Below are 26,254 nucleotides of genomic sequence, written 5' to 3' on the forward strand. Positions count from 1 at the left end.
ATGGCGAAACCCCATCTCTACTAAAAATACAAAATTTAGCCGTGGCATATGCCTGTAATCCTAGTTGCTTAGGAGGCTGAGGTAGGAGAATCGCTTGAACCCAGGAGGCAGAGTTTGCAGTGAGCCAAGATAATGCCACTGCGCTCCAGCCTGGGCAACAAAGTTCCCAGACTCTGTCTCCAAAAAAAAAAAAAAAAAAAAAGGCTTAAATAATTGCATTTTTTAATCTAAATTATCACCTGATAATTTCAAATAAATACAATTTATTAGCAACAGTGGAGTGACTTCTATAATTGTATGTAACATTTCATTAAATCTACTCTAACATATTACGAAGAAATTTTTTTTTTTTTCTTTTGAAGGCAGAGTCTCGCTCTGTTGCCCAGGCTGGAGTGCAGTGGCGCAATCTCGGCTCACTGCGAGCTCCGCCTCCCGGGTTCATGCCTTTCTCCTGCCTCAGACTCCTGAGTAGCTGGGACTACAGGTTTTGTGTCTTTAGTAGAGATGGGGTTTCACCGTGTTAGCCAGGATGGTCTCGATCTCCTGACCTCGTGATCTGCCCGTCTTGGCCTCCCAAAGAGCTGGGATTATAGGCGTGAGCCACTGCGCCCGGCAGGAAGATATTTTTATCTACCCAGATTATATGTTGGCTGCAGAAAGTCTACAGAGAGTTTTAAATTAAGAAATAATTATATTGGTCTTTGCTTTGTATCAGAAAGCAGCCAAAATGGCACAGTGCTTATGGAAGAAACTGCTTATCCAGCTTTGGAGGAAACCAGCTCAACAATTGAGGTAAACTTGTATTTTACTCTATGGATATATGTTAAATAGTATCCTGAGAATACTAATTAAAGCCTCTAATTCTATTTATGCATTCTATTCCTATTTTGAATTATAAGAAATTTTGACTTCTAAGTTAGATGTCTTAGAAGACGTCTAAGCAAAGTGGTTTCTTGGTATTGTGTTAAAGATCTATCTTTTCACCTCTAATATAATTCTCTTTGGAAGTAGATTGCATTCTTGAATTATATTGAACAATTAAACCGTTAGGTTTCATGTCTAAAACGATGGTTCATTTTAAAATTTGGCAACAACCTAAGACTTGTCCTTGGGGGTTTTACCTGACTTGTATATAAAACTAGATAGCTAGATGATCATTTTACGTGGTATTTTAGTCTGTTTGTACTGATCTGACAAAATACCTGAGACTGGATGATTTTTAAAGAACAGAAATTTATTTCTCACAGTTACAGAGGCTGGGAAGTTTAAGATCAAAGTGTGGACAAGTTCAGTGTCTGCTGATGGCATGCTGTCTTGTTTCCAAATGGCATCTTGTTGCTACATCTCTAAGAGGAGATGAGCAAAAAAAGGCTGGATGCTGCATGAAGCCTGTTTTATAAAGACCTTAATCATATTCCCAGGGGAGATCCCTTATAACTCAGTCACCTCCTAAATGTCCCACTTCTTAGTACTATCACATTGGCGATTACTTTCCAGCATAGGGATTTTTGGGGACACCTTCAGAGGCATTCAGTACAAGATACAGCTGTTGAAGTTTATTACATAAATAACCCAAAAAGTTTAGTGAGTCTTTTTTGGGCTCCCACGCTACAGAGTTGTGCTCGAATAGACCCATGGAACTCGTGAGAGAAATGAACTCTTTTTTCTGTGGTTATTGAGGAGCAGAGGTGGGCTTCTCAGCTTCTGCAGCCCACTAGGAGAACGCAGTGGTCTGATCTAATTCTGAGAGTTGTCAAGGGATCTGATAGTGTTCTCAAGCTATATGATGAGCCTACTATTGTGTAATTATTTACTAATGGTAGGGATCATATCTTTTATTTTAATTCAGATTACTATAATACTTAGCACTGTTGTATTCTAAGAAAATATAAGGCCCTTAAATGATTGTTGATTTACCATCTCTAAAATTATGGTTCTCCAGGCGGAGGAAGAAAAGATACCTGAAGACGGTATCTATATTGGAACTGCCAGTGATGATTCTGATATTGTTACCCTTGAGCCACCTAAGTTAGAAGAAACTGGAAATCAAGAAGTTGTCATTGTTGAAGAAGCACAGAGTTCAGAAGACTTTAACATGGGCTCTTCCTCTAGCAGCCAGTATACTTTCTGTCAGCCAGAAACTGGTAAGAATACACTGATAAGAGACATAAAGACATGTATGATCACATTTTATATAAGGGCTTTTTTTCTGCCCCTAATAATTGAGCCTCTAGTTTTGAGTATGTTTGGATAAAACTCAAGACTATTTTGTGTGTGAAATCTATTAATACCTAGTGTTTTCCTAGACTGTTCTGGAGCATAGCAATCTTTTGCTATAACAGAACCATCTTTTGCCATTAAATAGAAGGCAAAATTGCTTCAGTGAGATTTGTTAAAATCACAAATGCTCCAAAATTCATTTGGTGCTTTTTAGATTGGGAGATTGGGGATGTTATTATTTTTGCTTGCAGTAGTATACATTTTGTATTATAGAAATAGTGAAAGAAAAATTCTTATTAAAGTCTCTTCAGATATATTCAATTATTAATCATGCAACAAACATTTATTGAGTACCTACCATATGCCAAACAGAGTTCAAGGTGTTGTTGATACAGCTAGTCTCCCAAAGCTCCTGACCTTCAGGGCTTTTGTTTTAGATTCTGTTATGAAAATGTCACCAGTGTAAGTCACATTTTTAGTGCAATCAATACCCGTTGTACAGACAGACTCATTCAGAGATTAAAATGTGAGTTGCTTGATTTCTTTCCACTATGCTTCAGCTCAGTTTTAGCAGTGTGTATAATATCTTTTAATGTGATATAAGTATGTAAATATAAAGTTCCTGGAAATATCAGTTATTAACCCACAATTATAACTAAGGGTGAGTTATGGTAGAGACAACTTGAAACACTGCTAGTGTTTGTAAAAATTTCCTAGTTTGACGGAAAAACAGGAAACGTGTAGTATCTATTTTAGGTAATTTTTTTAGATTTTACCATTCTTTGATATTTACATTTGTCAACCAGAATCAGACAATATAATTTGTGTCATTCCAGTTTAGCTAATAAAATGTCAAGTAGAGATTCTTGGCTGGGCATAGTGGCTCATACCAGTAATTCCAGCACTTTGTGAGGCCAAGACAGGTGGATTACCTGAACCCAAGAGTTTGAGACCAGCCTGGGCAACATTGCGAGACCTCATCTCTACAAATAATAAAAAGCCAGGCATGATGGCGTGCGCCTGTGTTCCCAGCCAGTTGGGAGGCTGAGGTGTGAGGATTGCTTGATCCTGGGAGGTTGAGGCTGCAGTGAGCTGAGATTGCACCACTGCGCTCCAACCTGGGTGACAGAACAGGACCCTGTCTCAAAAATAAAAAAAAAAATAGAGATTCTTGGCTATCTCATTTAATGAGAAGTTATTTTCAGCTAGTATATCAATGGTTTGCCTATAAACATGAACTTGAAAACACTTTATCCAGCTCTTTGAATATTCAGGTGACATTCTTGGTGGTCAGAGGAAAATTCAGCCTTTGTTAGAATAGCATTCATAGTATATTTATTTAGGGAGGGGTATTGTAATTGATTTTAGAATCCTTGTTGGTCATCAAATTTTATTATTTTTTTAAACTCCAAAATTTGTGTTGTATTCAGGTAGTTTTTTTTTTTCCTCCCTTCCTTTCCTGCCTCTGGTTTAATTCGATAATGTTCATGGCCCAGAAAAGTCAAATTGAAGCTGGAGTATTACAGAATGGTCAGATATATAAGAAACTGACATAGACATAAAAGAAATTACTGTTGCCGGGCATGGTGGCTCATGCCTGTAATCCCAGCACCATGTCAAAAAAAGAAAGAAATTATATATTGTTAACTTTTTCCAGGAAGTTGCATACTTCTAAGCTCATTCTTCTTTTATCTTCTTTCTGAATTCTGACTTCTTGAGATTTTTGTAGACTGAGTTAAGAGGAATATTTGATTAACTATCTTTTTACCCATTGTTATTCCTCCTAAAGATATTGTTTCAATAAACCAAATGTTTAAAGACGAACTTTTGGACTATACTGAAAACACTACATATAAACCAGTTGCCAAGAGTTTTTGTTTTGGGGCCGTGCACATTGGCTCACGCCTGTAATCCCTGCACTTTGGGAGGCTGAGGCAGGCAGATCACCTGAGGTAAGGAGTTTGAGACCAGCCTGACCAACATGGTGAAAACCCTTCACTAGTAAAAATACAAAAATTAGCCAGGTGCCTATAATTCCAGCTACTTGGGATTAACTGCCTGTGGTAGCGTGGGCCTGTAATCCCAACTACTCTGGAGGCTGAGGCAGGAGAATCTCTTGAACCCAGGAGGTGGAGGTTGCAGTGAGCCAAGATTGCGCCATTGCACTCCAGCCTGGGCAATAGAGGGAGACTCCGTCTCAAAAAAAAAAAAAAAGAGTTTTTGTTTTTCCCTTTTGGTTCGTTAATTTTGTGCTATAGCCATTGCTTAATTGTGTTTTTTCCTTTCCCTTTCTTCATCCTTAAAGATTTCAACTTCAGTTCTTCTCCTGACTTTTATTCTTGTGGCAGTGTAGGTTTTGTTGGGTTAAGAACACTACCTGCTTCCTCTATATGAACTCTCTTTCCTGACAAAAAGCAAAATTGGTAGTGTAGAGTTTGTATTGTGTATGTTTTTAAGAAGGCATGATTATTACATGTTAATTTAGTATGATAGCAATGTTAAGTGATAATTAAGTATTTTTAATTCTTTTTTTCTTTTTAGTCTTTATAATATAGCTTTATGCATCTTTTTTTCCTGTTTATTCACAAAAGAAAGGTGGTGGGAGAAGCTGTGGAAGATTCCTGAGTGCATTTGGGGATGGGATGATCAGCTGAAACACCATGTTCCTAGCCAACTCACTTTCCAAGGTGGTGTGACTAACTCTGACCAGCTTCTCTAGAGCTGAGTGTGCATAGTCACATTTACTATTTACTGAGTGCTTTCAAGATACCTGTTGTCATCTGTGGTACTCTAAACAGGTGTTCAGAATCTCTTGTAAAGGCACTGGCCAAGCTTATTGCATGCCTTTGCATTGCTTGCATCTATGGGCCAAATTAAGCTTTTTTAAAAGAAGTTAAAAATCAAAATATTTTAGCTATTATATGTATGGGTTAAAAAAGTTGGAAGCATTAGATAAGGACATGAATATATTAATATGGGTTAGGCTGTTTTGTTAGAATATGTAATGAAGGCAATGTTAATGTAGAATTGAACATTTATTTAAAGAAGTTTTACAGATGGTTTGTTTCTACATTTACCTATCTTAATTTTATGTCAGAAAACCTGACTTAAATACTCTAACCATGATCATGAATGCCTTTGTATTATGTAATGCTTTGTTTAAGTCTTCCTTTCTTTCTCTTTGTCCAAGAAATATTACCTCACACCTGAGGCGACGGCATCTTTGAAAAACTAGTGATCAAGAATAACCAGATATACATGATGGGCATAAGGGTCATGACCAAAAAGATCTCTCAGTGGCATCTGTATCATTAAATATTAGGAATATTCATTCATTTCAGTAGTGCCTTCTGTCTTTGTGTTTATTGTTGTAAGTGTGAAAGTGAACTGAATACTCCATGATCCATCTCTGAAAAATATTGCCTAACCTAAATCACCAGCTTTCCTGTGGCATGGATATCCTGGCTTCTGAAGAACTGTTTTTGCTTTTCTGGAGCATGAATGTTTGTTGTTTTAGAGCTCTTTGTATTCAAGTTCATATTTTATCCTTCCTTTTAGTGCTTTTCCTCTAAGTAGCTTGTGGAAATTTTTCTGAGTAATCGAAGCTTCTGTGTCAACATATGGTTTGTTGATATATGGAACCGCGTTAAGAAATTAATGCGTTCGGAAAAAACTGAAGGTGATTTTTCCAGGGAATTTGTTTCCTGGACTTAGGATTTCTTGTCCAGATTTTTCCCACCAGTTTGCTTTTCTCTACTATTATTTTCATAAAGGAGCAGCACCAGAATAGTCCTTAATATCGGAGATAGCTGTTGTGTCACTTCCTCATGCTGACATATTTACTAGAGGGTAAAATTAATAACCTTCTAGTAAGAGTGGCAGTCGAAGGGAAGGACTCATCTGACTTCTGGAAACCTATGTTAAAATAGAGTGATTTGAACCTTGATCATGAGCTAATCAAGTTGGAAATGAAACTAGAGACCAGATACACCCAAGGAAACTTTTGGTAGTTACTTTACTTTATAAGTCACAGGAAATGCTTGTGTACTTTCCTGTGTTCCTTAAACAGTTGCACTTAAATTACCTCTTTGAAACTGAATGAAGAGACAGAGAGTATTGTTTTCTCTTTCCAGAAATAATACTTGTTTATACCTGTAATAGCAATGAAATTTTGTTTCTTTTGAGACAGAGTTTGCTCTGTCTCCCATTATGGAGTACAGTGGCAGGATCTTGGCTCACTGCAACCTCCACCTCCCGGGTTCAAGTGATTCTCCTGCCTCAGCCTCCCAAGTAGCTGGGACTACGTAGGTGCACTACGACACCCAGTTAATTTTTGTATTTTTAGTAGAGAAGGGGTTTCGCCATGTTGGCCAGACTGATCTTGAACTCCTGACCTCAGGTGATCTGCCCACCTTGGCCTCCCAAAGTGCTGGGATTACAGGCGTGAGCCACCGCTCCTGGCTAACAGTGAAACTTGAGGCTATGAGAATGAAGGATTATTCTAATAGTATAAACTATAAGGCAAGGAGGGTTAAAAAAAAAACAGAGATAGGCTCTCAACGCACAAATGAATATGATTAACAGATTCTTGTGTATCACATTTGAAATGCTTTATGTTTTGGCTTTATGTAGATGAGTTGAAAACCTGTGTTTTGTTTATGTTGTTTGGTTTTTGTTTTTGGCTATCTCATGTAAAAAGGCATGTAAGGGATGGCATTGATTATTCTAAATAATTTTTACTGGGAAAGCATTTCCAAGATTTTGAATAGCTAAATGTCAACTTTTTTCTTAATAGTATTTTCATCTCAGCCTAGTGATGATGAATCAAGTAGTGATGAAACCAGTAACCAGCCCAGTCCTGCCTTTAGACGACGCCGTGCTAGGAAGAAGACTGTTTCTACTTCAGAATTTGAAGACCGGCTAGTTGATGAACAAGAAACCGAACCTTCTAAGGAGTTGAGTAAACGTCAGTTCAGTAGTGGTCTCAATAAGTGTGTTATACTTGCTTTGGTGATTGCAATCAGCATGGGATTTGGACATTTCTATGGTAAGTATTCAAAAATGTGTAACCTGATGGGATAGTGTAGAGGCACTTATGAGTGAGGACTTCTGGCATGTGTTTTCAGTGCCATTATTAAATATATGGCCTTGAAAACTTGAAGCCTGTTTGAGCCTCAGTTTTCTCATTCGGGAAGTGGGTGCTGCCTATCTCACAAAGCTTTTTATTTAAATAAGGTAGCAGTTATTAATAAATGTAAAGATAATAACCACATATATTTGTGACTCTTTTAAAGTTAAAAGGTGGAAGATTAAAAATCTGAAATGCTCACCACGAGGGAAATCATTTACATTTAGAATAATAGTTCAACTAAGTTGAAGTGTGAGTTTATTAGGAAGATTATTTAAATCGCAGTTGAAATAGTTACATTTGAAATGTAGAAATAGTAAGTGTTCATTATTTCTACTTTGAGGTTTCATGTAAGTATCTTACTTTGTAACTTTCATTGTTGTTTCTGTGATTCACATGAAGTGAGAGGTTTTCATCTTTATTCTTATACTTTGCTCTTTATTATGATTGATACTATTTATATATGTTGATCATCTTATCAATTCAAAGCCTTTAAATGCCTTTTGGGTGAGAAGAGGAAGGTATTCCATTGGTGTTACTTTACTTTCTCATTTAGGAGCCTCACCCATTGAACTTCTCTTTTGTTTTTGTTTTTTTGGAGACGGAGTCCCACTCTGTCGCCCAGGCTGGAGTGCAGTGGCATGATCTTGGCTCACTGTAAACTCCACCCCCAGGGTTCTAGCAATTCTCCTACCTCAGCCTCCCAAGTAGCTGGGGTAACAGGCACTTGCCACCATGCCTGGCTAATTGTTTTGTCTTTGTAGTAGAGATGGGGTTTTGCCATGTTGGCCTGGCTGGTCTCAAACTTTTTTTTGTTTTGTTTTTTTGAGACGGAATCTCACTCTGTCGCCCAGGCTGGAGTCCAGTGGTGCGACCTCGGCTCACTGCAACCTCCACCTCTGGGTTCAAGCAATTCTCCTGCCTCAACCTCCTGAGTAGCTGGGATTACAGGTGCCCGCCACCATGCCTGGCTAATTGTTTTGCGTTTTTAGTAGAGATGGGGTTTCACCATCTTGGCCAGGCTGGTCTCGATCTTCTGACCTTGTGATGCACCTGCCTTGGCCTCCCAAAGTGCTGGGATTACAGACATGAGCCACCGTGCCTGGCCAGTCTTGAACTCTTGATCTAAGGTGCTCCACCTGCCTCAGCCTCCCAAAAGTGCTGGGATTACAGGCATGAGCCACCACGCCTGGCCTGAATCTCTTATTTAAGGTATGTGTTTGTACAATGACTGGAATATTTGAAACCTGAACTTTGACTCTCTTTGCTGTATTGGAATTTGGGGTAGAAACACTTTAAAAGGAAATGTCTTAGATCTTGTCAACTTCCCGAATTTTAGCTTGCTTTATATTAACTACTTTTAGATTTTTTTGCCTGCATAATCCATAGTCTAACTTTCATTTTGCTGGTTCCTTCGAAAAATGTATTTCTTATGCAAAAATTGAAGAATTACATGTATCCTATATGGATTTGTGGAAAAGGTATATTATTCAACATAGCGTAATGTTAGAATAAACTTAATGAAGACAATACCTGTTTAAAGTCAGAGCTTGCAAGATGTGTTTCTTGTATTTATATTAATAAAAATATGTATTTAGATTTCTGATGGATGCTTGCTTGAATTTAATACTGAGATACTATTATTTATATCCTTTCTTGAAATTTGTTGTAATAAGATTTGATTGGAAATATATATTTACCTTTATAGACTAGCTGAAACAAATTAATCAATATGTATTTGAGTATGATTTTCCCTCCACAGGTAAACATGAGAGTAACAAAGGAGAAGATCTTATCTTAATATTTTTTTCTTCAAAAAAAATTGGATAGTGATTTAAAGTGTTAATCCAAATTGCATTATAACTTCACTATTTGCATGACCTTTGGATATTTTGTAGAAAGATCATTTTACAGGAGTGCTTTCAAAATGAGAAGTTACTTCTCTGTTATGTAGGATTTTGGTTATTAGTAAAATTTACCTTAATAGTTAATTAATAAAACATTGTCCTTTACTTCATATTAGCCTTTACAGAATATGAAAAGCCTGGATAATATATTATGAAGTAGGCCTTATAGTAATGAGATGAGTTTAATTAACATACAAGACCTAACCTAAATGACTTTTCCAAATCACTACTTAAAAGATATCACTTTTTTTTTTGAGACGGAGTTTTGCTCTTGTTGCCCAGGCTGGAGTGCAGTGTGTGATCTCGGCTCACTGCAACCTTCGCCTCCCGGATTCAAGTGATTCTCCTGCCCCAGCCTCCCAAGTATCTAGGATTACAGACATGTGCCACCATGCCCAGCTAATTTTGTACTTTTAGTAGAGACGGGGTTTCTCCATGTTTGTCAGGCTGGTCTTGACCTCCCGGCCTCAGGTGATCTGCCCACCTCGGCCTCCCAAAGGGCTGGGATTACAGGTGTGAGCCACCGCACCCAGCAAGACAACACTTTTTTAAATTTTAGCACTGATCTCAACATTCTTTGGAGTTGATTTCAGAGCCGTTTTGAACTTCCCATTCACTGTGAAGTCGGTCATTGCATCCCATAGTCATTCATTCACTTTATAATTTTGTTTTATTTTTTTGAGACAGAGTCTTGCTCTGTTGCCCAGGCTGGAGTGCAGTGATGCAATCTTGGCTCACTGCAACCTCCGTCTCCCAGGTTCAAGCGACTCTCCTGTCTCAACCTCCCGAGTAGCTGTGATTATAGGCGTCCACCAGCACGCCTGGCTAATTTTTGTATTTTTAGTAGAGATGAGGTTTTGCCCTGTTGGCCAGGTTGATCTTGAACTCCTGACCTCAAGTGATCCGCCTGCCTCGGCCTCCCAAAGTGCTGGGATTATAGGCATGAGCCACTGTGCCTGGCCCACTTTATAATAATTTAACAATACCATACTACTAATTGAATCATTCTGCATTTGTCAGCCTTGGTGCCATACAAATTTGAATTGGCAGATTTACACTGCAGGGAAGAGAAAGCTAGCATGACTGAGGATAGTGAAGCAGTATACTCCAGTGTACTCCATCTGAAAATGCTTTCAGAAATTTTATTAAAAAGTTTCATGAATGAAGCAGTCTTTCTTCTTTTTATATTTTCTTGTGACTGTCAACATTCCAAATCATCAATGGAGTTCAATTGATTTGGTTTTCTCCTTGAGTTGCTTTAAGTATTGATAGATTACTTGGCTCTTCGGCAGACTATTGTATAACAAGATATCTAGATGCTAAGTTATAGAGCACAGAATGAATTACAGCTCAAAGGATACACTTAATGAATTATCCCAGAGGTGGTAAGATTTTTTTTTTTTTTAATAGTTCAGTTCATTTATTTCAACCGACGTTTATTGGCTGGTGATACAATTGCTCCTCAAGGAGAAATGATTTGAACAAGAGAAGAGTTTAAAAAAAATTTTTTTTAAATAGGAGATTTGTACTCCAAGATTCTTCTGTGCTGTAGTCAAAAGTGATGTGCCCTTGAATAGACTCTGAATGTCCTTCAACACAATAGACATGGCCAAGGAAAATAAACCCAAAGAAAAGAAACCCGGACAAGACTGTAGGTCTAAGAGGCATGGCCAAGGTGTTGAGTGTGAGTGTATGTAACAGACAAACTTCTGCATTTGGGGCTATTCTTGGAGTCACCTTGTTTTTTTGTTTTTTGTTTTTTCATTTAACATTAAATTTATTCATTCAGCAAATATTCATGGAGCTCCTACTGCATATCAGGGACTGGTGAAGAAATAGAGGTGGTAAGATTTAAGTTGTGTCTAATCATAGTGAGTTTATGATAGACTCAAGGAAGCTAGAACATTCCAGCAATAGAGAATCTGATAACCTGAGAAAGAAGTAATCTTGGGTTTGGGAGCAGTGAAAAGACTGCCTGGACTATATAGCAGAGTAGGTATTTAGAAATAATGGAATAGGCCGGGCGCGGTGGCTCAAGCCTGTAATCCCAGCACTTTGGGAGGCCGAGACGGGCGGATCACGAGGTCAGGAGATCGAGACCATCCTGGCTAACACAGTGAAACCCCGTCTCCAAAAAATACAAAAAACTGGCTGGGCGACGTGGCGGGCGCCTGTAGTCCCAGCTACTCGGGAGGCTGAGGCAGGAGAATGGCGTAAACCCAGGAGGCGGAGCTTGCAGTGAGGTGAGATCGGGCCACTGCACTCCAGCCTGGGCGGCAGAGCGAGACTCCGTCTCAAAAAAAAAAAAAAAAAAAAAAAAAATGGAATAGGTGGGGTGCTGTTATAGTCATCCCTTGATGTCCATGAGGGATGGGTTCCAGGAGGCACCCATACCAAAATCCATACATATTAAAGTCCCTTGACGGCGGACCTCACATGCACGAAAAGTCACCTCTCCATATACCTGGAGTTTGCATCCTGCCATTGGATTTTGCATCCTGCCATGTAGTTCAAACTCATGTTGCTGAAGGGTCAACTGTATATTGTAAAACATCTTGGAATCGATAGGAAAGTTTGATTTATTGAGTAACCTGCTATCAGGTTAGAGAAAAAGAGTGCCGGAACGTTTTGCTGGTGTGGAAAAAGTGGTATGGGAAAATGTAGAATAGTCAGTTAGGAGTTCTGTAATCCAGATATTTGGTGAGGAGGACCTTGACAATTGGAATAACAGTGGGAATGGAATAAGGGACATTGAAGGAATAATGGAAAATAATGGCAGTTTATTAAATTGTAGGAAATGTGCTAGCTGCTTCTCTTTTGGAGTTGGGGTTACTGGGGAAGTTTTGCCAGATGATAAATAGATGGTAAGCACAGTTTGGTTTGGTTTTACCCAAATTTGTTCTAGACAAATTTGGTTTGGGGCAGGTGTTGAGGTTTGATTTTTTTTTTTTTTCCCCCACCCTACAAAGAGGCCCCTACGCAGCTGGATGTGTTGGCTAGAAGCTCTGATGAGAAGTTAGGACTAGATCTGTAGATTGGAATTCTTAATAGGAGTGATAGCAAAATCTGACAGTAGTGAACATGGTACAATAGGCAGCATTTGTAGACATGACTAGGCCAAAGAGTGTATCTTGAGGATAACACTTTAGGCAGCCGAAGGTGCAGGAAAAGCCCCCAAGTGATTAGTCAGTAATACTGTAAAAGGCCCCATTAAGACAGTAATCAAGCATATGCTCTATTATACTATCTTGAATTCAGACCTCAACACAGTTTTAGATTATTTTCCAGTGGGCAAAGGAATTAATCTTCTTAGCAGTTTGAAATAGAAATTGCAGAAGTTTTCTGTTACTCTGGGAATCATAGATAAATTTCCTTCAACATTTGAAAAAATCTGGGATTCTTCTGAGTAGTTTTGAAACAAGCTTGCCATGCTTCTATAAATTGGGAAATCTAAAGAGAGGAAATGAATTCTAACACAGAATATCATAGCTAGAATATGTAACAGTTATCTGTAAATTGGCAAAAGTTGTTTTTAGTGTTTTTCAAGATGTATTGAAGACATTTAAAATAATTTTTATAGCAGTAAGGGAAGAAATAGCGATCATTGCATCCTTTCTTTGTAAAATTCTATAGTATCTATACTCAGTAGATGTAATGTTAAAGTAGCTAACCGCATTTTGCCTTATTTTTGATTTCGTGGTTCCCACCCCCCCGCATACATGAAGCATGTGAACAGCATGTCTGAGTAAAGTAACATTTTGATTTTTAGGGTGAAAATATGAAGAATCCTACTTGGTTTAAGATTCTTTTTTTGAGACAGAGTTTCGCTCTTGTTGCCCAGGCTGGAGTGCAGTGGCATGATCTTGGCTCACCACAACCTCTGCCTCCCGGGTTCAAGCGATTCTCCTGCCTCAGCCTCCCGAGTGGCTGGGATTACAGGCATGCGCCACCACACCCTCGCTAATTTTGTATTTTTAGTAGAGACAGGGTTTCTCTATGTTGGTTAGGCTGGTCTTGAACTCCTGACCTCAGGTGATCCATCTGCTTTGGCCTCCCAAAGTGCTGGGATTACAGGCGTGAGCTACCACACCTGTCCGATTCTTTTATCACTGTTGGTAGACGGACAGTGCTACTCCAGTACAGATTTAACCATTGCAGAATTCTTAACAAATTTGGCTTTGAGAATGGTGCACAGTCACCATTAGCCAGTTATTTTCTGTGCTGTACTTTTTGGGTTTTGTTGTATCCTTTAGGCAAAATATTAAAAAAAAAAAAAAGAGGTTTTCATTTTTCCTAATTGACTTTATGACCTGTGAAAAAACACCAGGGTTTGTTCATTTCTCTGTATAAAGGAGGCTGAAATACTTTTTGTACTTAAAGATAACCCCCAAAACAACAAAGCTGAGTGCCTTCAATATAGTAAGATAAGAACATTACATAAATTGTTTCCTTGGTTAGAGCCATATGGGCGGGCCTGTGTGTTTTAATACAAAGTATAGTGAACTGCTTAAATGTTCCTGGGTATATGTAAATAAATGTTTTTAAAAACTGGCCTACTTGGCCTTACTTATATTACATAAATGTTCACCATCATCTGATGAATGATCATGGGCTTTCACTTACTTATCTTTTAAATTTTTTTTTTTATTTTTAGTAGAGACGGGGTTTCACCATGTTGACCAGGCGAGTCTTGAACTCCTGACCTCAAATGGTCCACCTGCCTTGGCTCCCAAAGTGCTGGGATTACAGGTGTGAGCCACTGTGCCCAGCCTCAGTTACTTATTCTTTATGTAATCAGAATGTTTAAAGAATGGTGAGATGCTGATACTCTGAATAAAATGATTGTTAAGATCATCATAGGTTATGGCCAGGCACAATGGCTCACACATGTAATCCTAGCACTTTGAGAAGCCAAGGTGGGTGGATCACTTGAGGCCAGGAGTTTGAGACCAGCCTGGCCAACATGGCAAAACCCTGTCTCTACAAAAAATTAGCTGGGCATGGTGGCACTTGCCTATAGTATAGTCCCAGCTACTCGAGAAGCTGAGGCATGAGAATTGCTTGAACCCGGGGAGGCAGAGGTTGCAGTGAGCTGAGACCATACCAGCCTGGGCGACGGAGCGAGACTCTGTCTCAAAAAAAAAACAAGGCCGGGCGCGGTGGCTCAAGCCTGTAATCCCAGCACTGTGGGAGGCCGAGACGGGCGGATCACGAGGTCAGGAGATCGAGACCATCCTGGCTAACACAGTGAAACCCTGTCTCTACTAAAAAATACAAAAAACTAGCCGGGCGAGGTGGCGGGCGCCTGTAGTCCCAGCTACTCGGGAGGCTGAGGCAGGAGAATGGCGTAAACCCGGGAGGCGGAGCTTGCAGTGAGGTGAGATCCGGCCACTGCACTCCAGCCTGGGCGACAGAGCGAGACTCCGTCTCAAAAAAAAAAAAAAAAAAAAAAAAACAAAAAAGATTACATAGCTTATATGCAGATTACCAGTGTTTAAAAATAAATAAAACATTGAATGATAATATTTATGTTACATACCCTTAATAAAAATATTTATTTTAGGCACAGTTCAGATTCAGAAGCGTCAACAGTTAGTCAGAAAGATCCATGAAGATGAATTGAATGATATGAAGGATTATCTTTCCCAGTGTCAACAGGAACAAGAGTCTTTCATAGATTATAAGGTATGTACCACTAACAAATATTTAAAATAATTGTTAGTGATTATTGTGCTTATTAGTTAGAGCTTATTGTGCTTAGCAGTGCAGACTAGTAAATCAGTGATAATGCAGATCATTGTTGAATTGAATACGGGTACTTACTGTGGCCTAGTCAGTCATGAGTGCACCATATAGAGTATTTCTCTTATTCTCAAAACATGGGAATTAAGCAATTATTAACTTTTTTAGGTGGGAAAGAGGTTTAGAAAGGTTAAGGGACTTTCCCAAGGTAGCAACTGGCAGAGCTAATTTGTTTTTGTTTGTTTGTTTATTTGAGATGGAATCTTGCTCTTGTTGTCCAGGCTAGAGTGCAGTGGTGCAGCCTCAGGTCACTGCAACTTCCACCTCCTGGGTTCAAGCAATTCTTGTGCCTTGGCCTCCCAAGTAGCTGGGATTACAGGTGTGCGCCACTACGCCCAGCTAATTTTTTTGTATTTTGAGTAGAGACGGGGTTTCGCTATGTTAGCCAGGCTGGTCTTGAACTCCTGACCTCAGTCTACCCACCTCAGCCTCCTAAAGTGTTGGGATTACAGGTGTGAGCCATTGTGCCCGGCCACGGCCTTTTTTTGTTTTGTTTTGTTTTGGACAGCTAATTTGATTCCAAGGATTTGACTTAAGAACTCTTATCCTTAGCTGCTATTTTATAGTTAACATCTTTTAAAAGTGACATTTTATATGTGTATATAGATATTTTTATTAGCATTATTTTCACAGAGTGAAGCAGACATTTTCAGTTGGCAGGAGGGAAAGAGGAGAGTTGTGGTTTTATATCCTCTCTAAGATCTTCTCTTGATCAGCGACATAGCCATTCCTTCTCATTGCTTTTTTTTTTTTTTTTTTTTCCTGATGGAAGGGAGAGCATGTTATGTTTTTCTGCCTATAACTCATCTAGATCTTGTCTCACAAGACTGTACTGTCCGTTCTGTCATTCCCCAACACCCCTGGAGGTTTATGAGGATCAGCAAAATGGCTGGTCTCCTATCTAGTTTTCCCTAGGAAGGATGTAGAGAGAAACTCAGGGTAGAAAAGTAAGCTGTGTCTGGGTGTGGTGACAACCTCCCAAATTCCCAAAGTTAGTGACTTTGGGAGGCCGAGGTGGGTGGATTGTTTGAGCCCAAGAGTTCAAGACCATCCTGGCCAACATGGTGAAACCTTGTCTCTACCAAAATACAAAAATTAGCCGGTTGAGGTGGCACATACCTGTAATCCCAGATTTTTGGAGGCTTAGTTAGGCACAAGAATTGTTTGAACCGGGGAGGTAGAGGTTATGGTGAGCTGAGATCACGCTGTTGCACTCTAGCCTGGGCCACAGAGGAAGACCGTGTCTCAAAAAAAAAGGGGGGAAAGAAAGAAAAGTAAGCTATTGTTTTTTTCCTCCATTTTTCCACCCCCAATTCTCACACTTAATTTATGTATGCTTCCCTTACAGGTTGTATTTCTTGAAAAGGCAAAAATACTACTTTGTAACTAAATTGTATCTTTCAGGGAGGTACTTCTCCCATCCAAGTACTAACCAGGCCAGACCCTGCCTAGCTTCTGCCATCAGAGGAGATTGGGTGCATTCAGGGTGGTATGGCTGTAGACACAGGGAGGTACTTATGAAGTTAATTATAAATAGTTCAGTTTTTCCTACCTGTATTAGAAGATGCCATTTTCTTCACCACAGTGTTTTCTGGTTCCATAGGATAACATTGGCTTTTGGAAAACTCACCACGCATAAATCTCTAGAGAGAATTTGTAGTTTGGTTTGGGTTTGGATTTGTTTGTTTGTTTTTTTGAGATGGAGCCTTGCTCTGTGGCCCAGGCTGGAGTGCAGTGGGGTGATCTCAGCTCACTGGAACTTCTGCCTCCTGGGTTCAAGTGATTCTCATGCCTCAGTCTCCCAAGTAGCTGGGATTACAGGCTCCCTCCACTATGCCCGGCTCAGTTTTTGCATTTTCAGTAGAGATGGGGTTTCATCATGTTGGCCAGGCTGGTTTTGAACTCCTGACCTCAGGTAATCTGCCTGCCTCAGCCTCCCAAAGTGCTGGGATTACAGGCGTGAGCCACTGCACTTAGCCTGTTTTTTTGTTTGTTTGTTTGTTTTTTGTTTTTTTGTTTTAAGAGGCAGAGTCTCATTCTTGTTGCCCAAGCTGGAGTGCAGTGGTGCGATCATGGCTTACTGCTGCCTCAACTTACTGGGCTCAAGCAATCCTCCTGGCTTAGCCTCTCAAGTAGCTGGGACCACAAGCACATGCCACCATGTCCAACTTTGTTATTAAATTTTTCATAGAGATGGGGTCTCACTATGTTGCCCAGGCTATTCTGGAACGTCTGGGTTCAAGTGATCCTCCCGCCTTGGCCTCAAAATGCTGGGATTAAAGGATTGAGCCACTGTGCCCAGCTAGTGAGTCAGTTTTTGCAGATCTCTTGCTTCTAGCTGTTAAGTGTGGATCAGATAGATGTTGAAGCTCTTTGGAAGACCTGGTCAGGATCTGCTTATCAATACTTATGTCAACATCATATTTACATGAGGAATGCTGTACTCTTCTTTCATCCGGTGGCTTCCTGTGTTTGTGCATTTCAAGAGTATGCCACACCAGTGTATCGGTCTCTTCTACTCCACAGTCCACTGCTTTTGGGTAGAAGAAACTTCTTTTCTCTCATACAGGTAGAGCAGATGAAATGACTGTGATTAAATTTTAAATCTTTATTTGTTCTCTGAAGATTAATGAGCCAGAAAGTGAAGCAGTCATTTCAGATAGTTATTTTTCAAGTATAAAATAGTGTCATTCTCTTATAGGACTTTTTTTTTTTTTTTTTTTTCTTGTTTCTGAACCCAGGTAATTGACTGGTCTAACCATAACGTTTGTGATAAATTAAGCCAAATTTAAGTATCATTTTGCCAGATGTATACATAAGATATTTTTAACTGGATGGATAATGCTGTAAGAACCTGTTGAACCACATTAAGTTTTGACTGTTTTTGGTTAAATTTTGTTACTAATGCATATGTTTGAAAGAAAATTCAAATCAGTCAAGGATACCCTTATTGAAGCAGTAAAATTCTATAAGCCGAATTGACCATGATTTCTACCACAGGTGCTGACTTTCAGTTATAGTGATCTATAGATTAATCTTCAGAGTTATATTAATTGTACAGATTACAGAACTGCTGTAATCTGGGTGCCAGTCACTTCAAAAGTTTACATACAATTGGATAAGTTAGTTATAAATGTTCAAGATTCAGTCTGTCCTCTAACATGCTTATAGAATTTATGGCTTATCTGTACTTACTTAGAAATGTTAATTGCATAGGACTAAAATGTTTCAAATAGGACTAAGATTATTAGAATTTCATTCTTTGAAGGGTACACTGAGTACAAACAATTTTTGTAAGCCATAAGTCAGCTCTCGATGTAATTTTACTTTTTATTTTATTTTATTATTTTTTTGAGACGGAGTCTCGCTCTGTCACCAGAGCTGGGGTGCAGTGGTGCAATCTCGGCTCACTGGCAACATTTGCCTCCCAGGTTCAGGTGATTCCCCTGCCTCAGCCTCCCGAGTGTCTGGGACTACAGGCACATGCCACCATGGCCAGCTAATTTTTGTATTTTTAGTAGAGACAGAGTTTCACCATGTTGGCCAGGATGGTCTCGATCTCTTGATCTAGTGATCTGCCCACCTCAGCCTCCCAAAGTGCTGGGATTACGGGTGTGAGCCACTGCGCCCAGCCAATAATTTTACCTTTTGTAAAAGGTAATCTCTCTTCCCAATTCAGAAGAACCTTTAGTCCTGCAAGCTGTAGGTAACTTTCTGTCTTTTAAGTTCTTCCAGACATGCATGGTGGCTCATGCCTATAATGCCAGCACTTTAGGAGGCCGGAGAGTCGCTGCTTGAACTCAAGAGGCAGAGGTTGCAGTAAGCCGAGATTGCACCACTGTATGCTAGCCTGGGCGACAGAGCGAGACTCCGTCTCAAAAAAAAAAAAATTCTTCCACCATGCTGTAGTTCACAATTTGATGTAGCTCTCTGCTCTGTGTTTTCTTGCATATGAACGTTGTCTTTCCCAGTGTTTATACTATTGAAAATACTACCCGGGGCGGGGTGGTCTCTGTAGAAGTAAAGACACAAAAGCTTATGCGTTATTATATCTTAAAGATTTAAATTCAGCTTTTAAAGCTCTTGACATTTTATTTCTTCTCTTTCAAAAAAAAAACGTAGTCATTGAAAGAAAATCTTGCAAGGTGTTGGACACTTACTGAAGCAGAAAAGATGTCCTTTGAAACTCAGAAAACGAACCTTGCTACAGAAAATCGGTATTTAAGAGTATCTCTGGAGAAGGAAGAAAAAGCCTTATCCTCATTACAGGAAGAGTTAAACAAACTAAGAGAACAGATTAGAATATTGGAAGATAAAGGGACAAGTACTGAATTAGTTAAAGAAAATCAGAAACTTAAGCAGCATTTGGAAGAGGAAAAGCAGAAAAAACACAGCTTTCTTAGTCAAAGGGAGACTCTGTTGGCAGAAGCAAAGATGCTAAAGAGGGAACTGGAGAGAGAACGACTACTAACTACGGCTTTAAGAGGGGAACTCCAGCAGTTAAGTGGTAGTCAGTTACATGGCAAGTCCGATTCTCCCAATGTATACACTGAAAAAAAGGAAATAGCAATCTTACGGGAAAGACTCACTGAGCTGGAACGGAAGCTAACCTTCGAACAGCAGCGTTCTGATTTGTGGGAAAGATTGTATGTTGAGGCAAAAGATCAAAGTGGAAAACAAGAAACAGATGGAAAAAAGAAAGGGGGCAGAGGAAACCACAGGGCTAAAAATAAGTCAAAGGAAACATTTTTGGGTTCAGTTAAGGAAACATTTGATGCCATGAAGAATTCTACCAAGGAGTTTGTGAGGCATCACAAAGAGAAAATTAAGCAGGCTAAAGAAGCTGTGAAGGAAAATCTGAAAAAATTCTCAGACTCAGTTAAATCCACTTTCAGACATTTTAAAGATACCACCAAGAATATCTTTGATGAAAAGGGTAATAAAAGATTTGGTGCTACAAAAGAAGCAGCTGAAAAAGCAAGAACAGTTTTTAGTGACTATTTACATCCACAGTATAAGGCACCTACAGAAAATCATCATAATAGAGGCCCTACTATGCAAAATGATGGAAGGAAAGAAAAGCCAGTTCACTTTAAAGAATTCAGAAAAAATACAAATTCAAAGAAATGCAGTCCTGGGCATGATTGTAGAGACAATTCTCATTCTTTCAGAAAGGCTTGTTCTGGTGTATTTGATTGTGCTCAACAAGAGTCCATGAGCCTTTTTAACACAGTGGTGAATCCTATAAGGATGGATGAATTTAGACACATAATTCAAATGTACATGTTAAAAGAACTGGATACTTTCTGTCACTGGAACGAACTTGATCAGTTCATCAATAAGTTTTTCCTAAATGATGTCTTTATACATGATCAGAAGCTCTTCACTGACTTTGTTAATGATGTTAAAGATTATCTTAGAAACATGAAGGAATATCAAGTAGATAATGATGGAGTATTTGAGAAGTTGGATGAATATATATATAGACACTTCTTTGGTCACACTTTTTCCCCTCCATATGGACCCAGGTCGGTTTACATAAAACCATGTCATTACAGTAGTTTGTAACATTTGTAGATTGGATAGCATTTTTATGATTTGATGAGTTTCTTGGAAGGTTACTGTTTCTAAGAGTTGTGCTTTATTGCCACTGAGAGAATTCAGAATAAATTGAAAGGTGGAGTCTAAAAATTATTAGCTGTTACAAATGGAACATTTCATTATAACGTAATCACTTTGATTTGAGCAAATGGTTTAATTTTTATCCTAAAAATCAGTTAAGAATATATAAAATCCTATTTTGGCCAAGTTTGTTTCTTTTCAGTATAGTTTATAATGAAAAGATCACCTTAAGTGAAATTATTTTCCTTTAATCTTTTATGTGTTTACTCACTTTTGGAAGCTAGGAGTGAGTAACACAAATTTTACTCTGAAGTCAGAAGAGCTCATATATAATAATTCGAATGCCCCACCTATTTTCACTTGTCCATTCCACATACCAGCTTAGTTATGATACTTAATCACATAATTATCTTTGATAAAGGTAGAGGCACAATCAAAGAGGCAACTGAGCAAGTCAAATTCTAATGTGTGTACCTCATAATAATTTTTTATCCATTTTCATCTTTATATTCTGTAACATGAAACTTACCTAATCTTAAAATGTTAGCTTCACTTTTTACCTATGAAATACTTATCTTTCTGAATAAATATAATGTGTCTATAAAATAATGAGACTGATTCTGGTGTCTTTAGTCATTAAGCAGGTATCTAGTCCTATAATGAACAAAGGTGAGGCTTCTTTGAGGAGACAAGTGAAAAATTTTTGCTTCAAAGGAGCTCATAAGCTAAGTAAATAAATGAAATTAAGGTATGGGGGCATGGTGGCCTCAGGCTGTCTGGAGATGTTTGGAAAGGCTTCTTGAGTGAGGTGGCCTTTTAACTGAACTCAGTTTTTAAAGTAGCTTTTGGAGGAGAAATGAGAATTTGCTATGCAGACAGGGAAGGGAATTTTACTTAAAAGGAAGGCTCTTTGGATGTGAAGATACACTACTTTAAGGAAGCAAGGTAGTGCTGGAGGATAAGAGATGCAGACCACGAAGGGACCCATTTTATGCTAAAGGTTTTGTCCTGTAGGACATGGAGAACCTCTGAAGACTTTTCAAGGTGGTAGGATAAGATTATATTGTATTTTAGATTACAGTAGTCCCCCTTTATCTTCAGGATATATGTTCCAAGACCCCCACTGGATGCTTGAAACCAGGGATAGAACATAATTTTATATATAATATGCATGAATTTCTTTTTCCTTCTTTACAGTCACACATAGGTTTGTTCTTACTATAGAACTTACCAATCTCAGCATACTTTTGTTTCTCTTATTGAGAACCTTCACCCTTTCACTTAAAGGAAGTGCTTTATAGCTTCTCTTTGGCATATCCAAATGCAAGCATCACTATTGTATTTTGGGGTCATTATTAAGTTACTTAATCATCCTTAATAATCCTTATCTTAGGGATACTTGAACACAAGCACTGTGGTACGATAACAGTGTATCTGATTAACAAGACTGCTACTAGGTGATTAATGGGTGGGTAGCCTAGATACATGACAAGAGGATGATTCGCATCCCATGTGGGATGGAGCAGAACTGCCTTATTTCATCACATTACTCAGAACAGGCATATAATTGAAAACCTATGAATTATTTCTTTTTTTAACTATTTGAAATGGAGTCTCGCTTTGCCAGCCAGGCGGGAGTGCAGTGACACGATCTCAGCTCACTGCAACCTCTGTCTCCTGGGTTCAGGTGATTCCCCTGCCTTAGCCTCCCAAGTAGCCGGGACTACAGGCGCGTGCCACCACACCTGGCTAATTTTCATATTTTTAGTAGAGACGGGGTTTCACCATGTTGGCCCGGCTGTTCTTGAACTCCTGACCTCAAGTGATCTGCACATCTCCGCCTCCCAAAGTGCTGGGATTACAGTCGCGAGTCACTACGCCCTGCCTAAAACTTATGAATTATTTCTGAAATTTTCTTTTTAACATTTTCAGACCACAGTTGACCACAGGTAACCAAAACCTCAATCACAGAAAGTAAAGCCGTGGATAAGGCGGGACTAGTGTATAGGTAGCAGCCTAGAAGATTGATGGGAAAGGTGTGATGCTAGAAGGTGGTCAGCACAATACAGACATGAGCTGATGAGCATCTAAACTGGGACAACAGTAGTAGGAGAGGAAAGGAGAAAACATTTGGAAAATAGTAACTGATATTTCTTGTGAAGGAGAAGGAGAAAGTAACAGTGACTTCTAGATTTCTGGGTTGGGTCATCTTTTGGATAGTAGTACCACTGAGATAGGGAATTCAAGGTTTGGGGCAAGGGTAATTGGAGATGAGAATTGTGTTTGGAGGTAACTACTAACATTCAAGTGGAGAGGGTTAGTTGGCAGTTCTATGGTTATCTCTTGCCGAGACTCTCTATTTATCAGACTCCTGGGAGAAGACCAACATCTATTGGGTTGTAGGGAAGGCTAAGGACAAGAGTGGGGAGTGGTATCATGAAAATCCTAAGGCCATCTCAAGTAAAAGGAATAAATGTGTCATGCTTTTTAAAAAGTTGATGTGTGGAAAATGTTTTCCTGGCTTGGAAACTGGGCGGCCAGGGGATGGCAGTATGGACTTCAGTGAAGTAGTGACGGAAGCCTGATCATAGACATTGAGGAAAGCGGTGTAGGTGTTGTGAACTTTTGCTGTAAGAGAAAAAGTTGAGACTTTTGTTTTGCTTTGTTTGTGAGAGATGTGTATGTATTTCTGCTGAGTGATAAAGCCAACGGGGAGGGATTGATTTTTATAGGAAAGGAGGAAAAATAATGGAAACACATCTCATTATTTTATTGTCACATTTCTTTGTTATCTTTTGAGTGTTTCCCCTTTTTGCCAGTAGAGTTATTGTCTATTTTTTCTTTCTAGAGGACAAAAAAAACCTAATACAGACTCCTTTATTTTTATATGGATGTACTAGGATTATAATTCAGATATTTAATATCTTTTTTCAGAGTGTTCAGATAATAGATTAATGGAGAAAACATTTAAAATTGTTTAAAATTTAAATACATTGAACTCTAACATAGATGAAAAATGTGTTTACTGCTTTCAGTCGACCTGATAAAAAGCAACGTATGGTAAATAGTGAAAACTCCAGGCATCGAAAACAAGAACAGAAGCACCTTCAGCCACAGCCTTATAAAAGGGAAGGTAAATGGCATAAATATGGTCGCACTAATGGAAGACAAATGGCAAATCTTGAAATAGAATTGGGGCAATTACCTTTTGATCCTAAATACTGATTCACAATTGAGTTAAATTAGACAACTGTAAGAGAAACATATGCTTTGTACAATGTTTGGTATTGAAACTAATGAAATTATCAAGATGACAATGTCTTTTTTGTTTCTAAGTATCAGTTTGATAACTTTATATTACTCAGAAGCATTAGTTAAAAGCCTACTAACCTGCATTTTCCTGTAGTTTAGCTTCGCTGAATTTTTTTTGACACTGGAAATGTTCAACCGTAGTTTTATTAAGGAAGCCAGGCATGCAACAGATTTTGTGCATGAAATGAGACTTCCTTTCAGTGTAAGAGCTTAAAGCAAGCTCAATCATACATGACAAAGTGTAATTAACACTGATATTTGTGTTAAATTTGCAGCAGAGCTTGAGAAAAGTACATTGTGCTGGAATTTCATCATTAACATTTTATAATCTTACACTCACTTCTTGTCTTTTTGTGGGTTCAAGAGCCTGCTGACTTGTGAAGAATTTGCTGCCCTCTTAAGAGCTTGCTGACTTGTTTTCTTGTGAAATTTTTTGCACATCCGAATAATGTCGAAGAAACAATAAAACTACACCATGAGGAAAACTAAAGGTCTTTATTTAAAATCTGGCATTGTATTAACATGTGATTTTATACTATGTAGTATTTTATACATTTCCTCAGTAGTGATATTTGGTAAAGCAGTTCATATAGTTTTTTTCTAAGTTCCATGAATCTTACCCAGTGTTTACTGAAGTATTTAAGCAGCATCTGAACATTTCCACCCAGCAATGTTAGTTTATCTCAGAAAGTTCAGAATTCATCTTCGTGTTGAATTTCCCTTTTAACTTCCGTTCATAGACATATACGTGACTTCCAATTCGACCCTCCGGCAAGTGAGTGTGGAAGAAAACAGCAGTTCTGTTATAATTGCTTGAAATTAGGAAAGCACTTATTTCCTAGAAGCAAATAAATGTTTAAGTAAATAAAGGCTACATTTTGCTGAGTACTGTTTCAGTCAATTTTAGAATTGCCTATTCTAATTGCTCTCTACAACTTTTTGCTTAATAACAGAATTAACTTATAGGAAGTAAAATACCTTGATAGTTACAGAACTGGGGCTTATTTTGACTAGGGAAAAGACTAATTATGAAATGTGGGTTGAAACACACCATAAAAAAATGTTATATTATCTATTTACCTGAGGGTTTCCTAAACCTGGGATACAATTAAAACACTGAGATTTCCTCTTTTTCATGTTTACTTACCTCTGCCAAAATGCTGAAGGTGATCAAGTGAGTAGGCAATGATGCATCATCATGAAACTCTCTATGTAACCAGTTTAAGGGATTTAGGTAAAATACATCTGCTTCATCAAGATACTGACTTTTTCCAGTCAGGTCTGGGGGGCACTGGAGAAATCTCATGGGAAGTGGGCAGTGAACATGGCTATGAAAAGAAAAGTTACCATAAATAAATACAAGTAAAACATGAAAGTTTTCATTAATCTTAAGATAAATCATTTATACTTAGCAAAATGTGAAATCTGAATCCGTAAACTGTTGCAGTTAAGCAGCAAGGCTTTAACTCATTTTCTCAAAAATAAAAAACATGATTCTCATACCATGTACCTATGCATCAGTAGCAGTATAATCTACAAGCCCAAACTAGCTCATAGAACTCCATTTCAAGGAGAGAAGTAGGTCAGTAGGGGAATTCAACATTCTGTAGCATTGGTATTCTGTTCCAGAAGCGTAAATGGTCTTCAGGACCAGGTAAGTTTACTTGTTAATAGTAAAGTAATTCTCCATAGGCGTATTTGATAAAGTAGGAAACTGGATTCTTTCTCTCTTCCCTTTCTGCTCTGATAGGGGATGGATCACATGCTTACATGGCAAGTTTTGTTTTCTTTGGAGACAGTTTCGCTCTCGTCACCCAGGCTAGAGTGCAATGGCGCAATCTCAGCTCACTGCAACCTCCACCTCCCAGGTTCAAGCAATTCTCCTGTCTCAGCCTCCTGAGTAGCTAGGATTACAGGTGCCCGCCACCATGCCTGGCTGATTTTTTGTAATTTTTAGGAGATGCGGGGTTTCACCATGTTGGCCAGGCTGGTCCTGAACTCCTGACCTCAGGTGATCCACCGCCTCGGTCTCCCAAAGTGCTGGGATTACAGGTGTGAGCCACTGCACCCAGCCACATGGCAAGTTTGAAGTGTGTGTGTGTTTTTTTTCTTATATATTTATATAAGATTTAGAAGTAGAGAGCAACATATGTCCATTGATTAACATCCAAATAAGTAATGGTTTTATTGTGGCATAGAAAGACTAGAGTAGGTCGGGCTCAGTGGCTCATGCCTGTAACCCCAGAACTTTGGGAGGCCGAGG

At 38.8% G+C, this 26,254-nt stretch overlaps 2 protein-coding genes across 6 annotated transcripts in view; one reads left to right on the forward strand and one right to left on the reverse strand.

The window, feature by feature from the left end:
- The window catches only part of CCPG1 (cell cycle progression 1), a 53,529-nt gene extending 28,653 nt beyond the window's left edge, over nt 1-24,876 (forward strand). For 2 of the 5 annotated variants that reach the window (XM_023228569.2, XM_023228570.2), the window contains exons 4-9: nt 716-792; nt 1,943-2,144; nt 7,016-7,267; nt 14,819-14,940; nt 19,180-20,585; nt 23,715-24,876. In XM_023228569.2, coding sequence (XP_023084337.1) covers nt 716-792; nt 1,943-2,144; nt 7,016-7,267; nt 14,819-14,940; nt 19,180-20,585; nt 23,715-23,904 — 2,249 coding nt within the window. In that variant the 3' untranslated portion in view covers nt 23,905-24,876. The remainder of the gene's footprint in view (nt 1-715; nt 793-1,942; nt 2,145-7,015; nt 7,268-14,818; nt 14,941-19,179; nt 20,586-23,714) is intronic. The other 3 variants (XM_023228571.2, XM_023228573.2, XM_023228572.2) reach the window with 3 other exon arrangements.
- The window catches only part of PIGB (phosphatidylinositol glycan anchor biosynthesis class B), a 37,665-nt gene continuing 35,878 nt past the window's right edge, over nt 24,468-26,254 (reverse strand). The window contains exons 11-12 of the mRNA XM_023228574.2: nt 25,139-25,319; nt 24,468-24,829 (exon numbers count right to left, since the gene is read on the reverse strand). Coding sequence (XP_023084342.1) covers nt 24,665-24,829; nt 25,139-25,319 — 346 coding nt within the window. The 3' untranslated portion in view covers nt 24,468-24,664. The remainder of the gene's footprint in view (nt 24,830-25,138; nt 25,320-26,254) is intronic.

Source organism: Piliocolobus tephrosceles, chromosome 6 (assembly GCF_002776525.5).
Source record: "Piliocolobus tephrosceles isolate RC106 chromosome 6, ASM277652v3, whole genome shotgun sequence".
NCBI lineage: Eukaryota > Metazoa > Chordata > Mammalia > Primates > Cercopithecidae > Piliocolobus > Piliocolobus tephrosceles.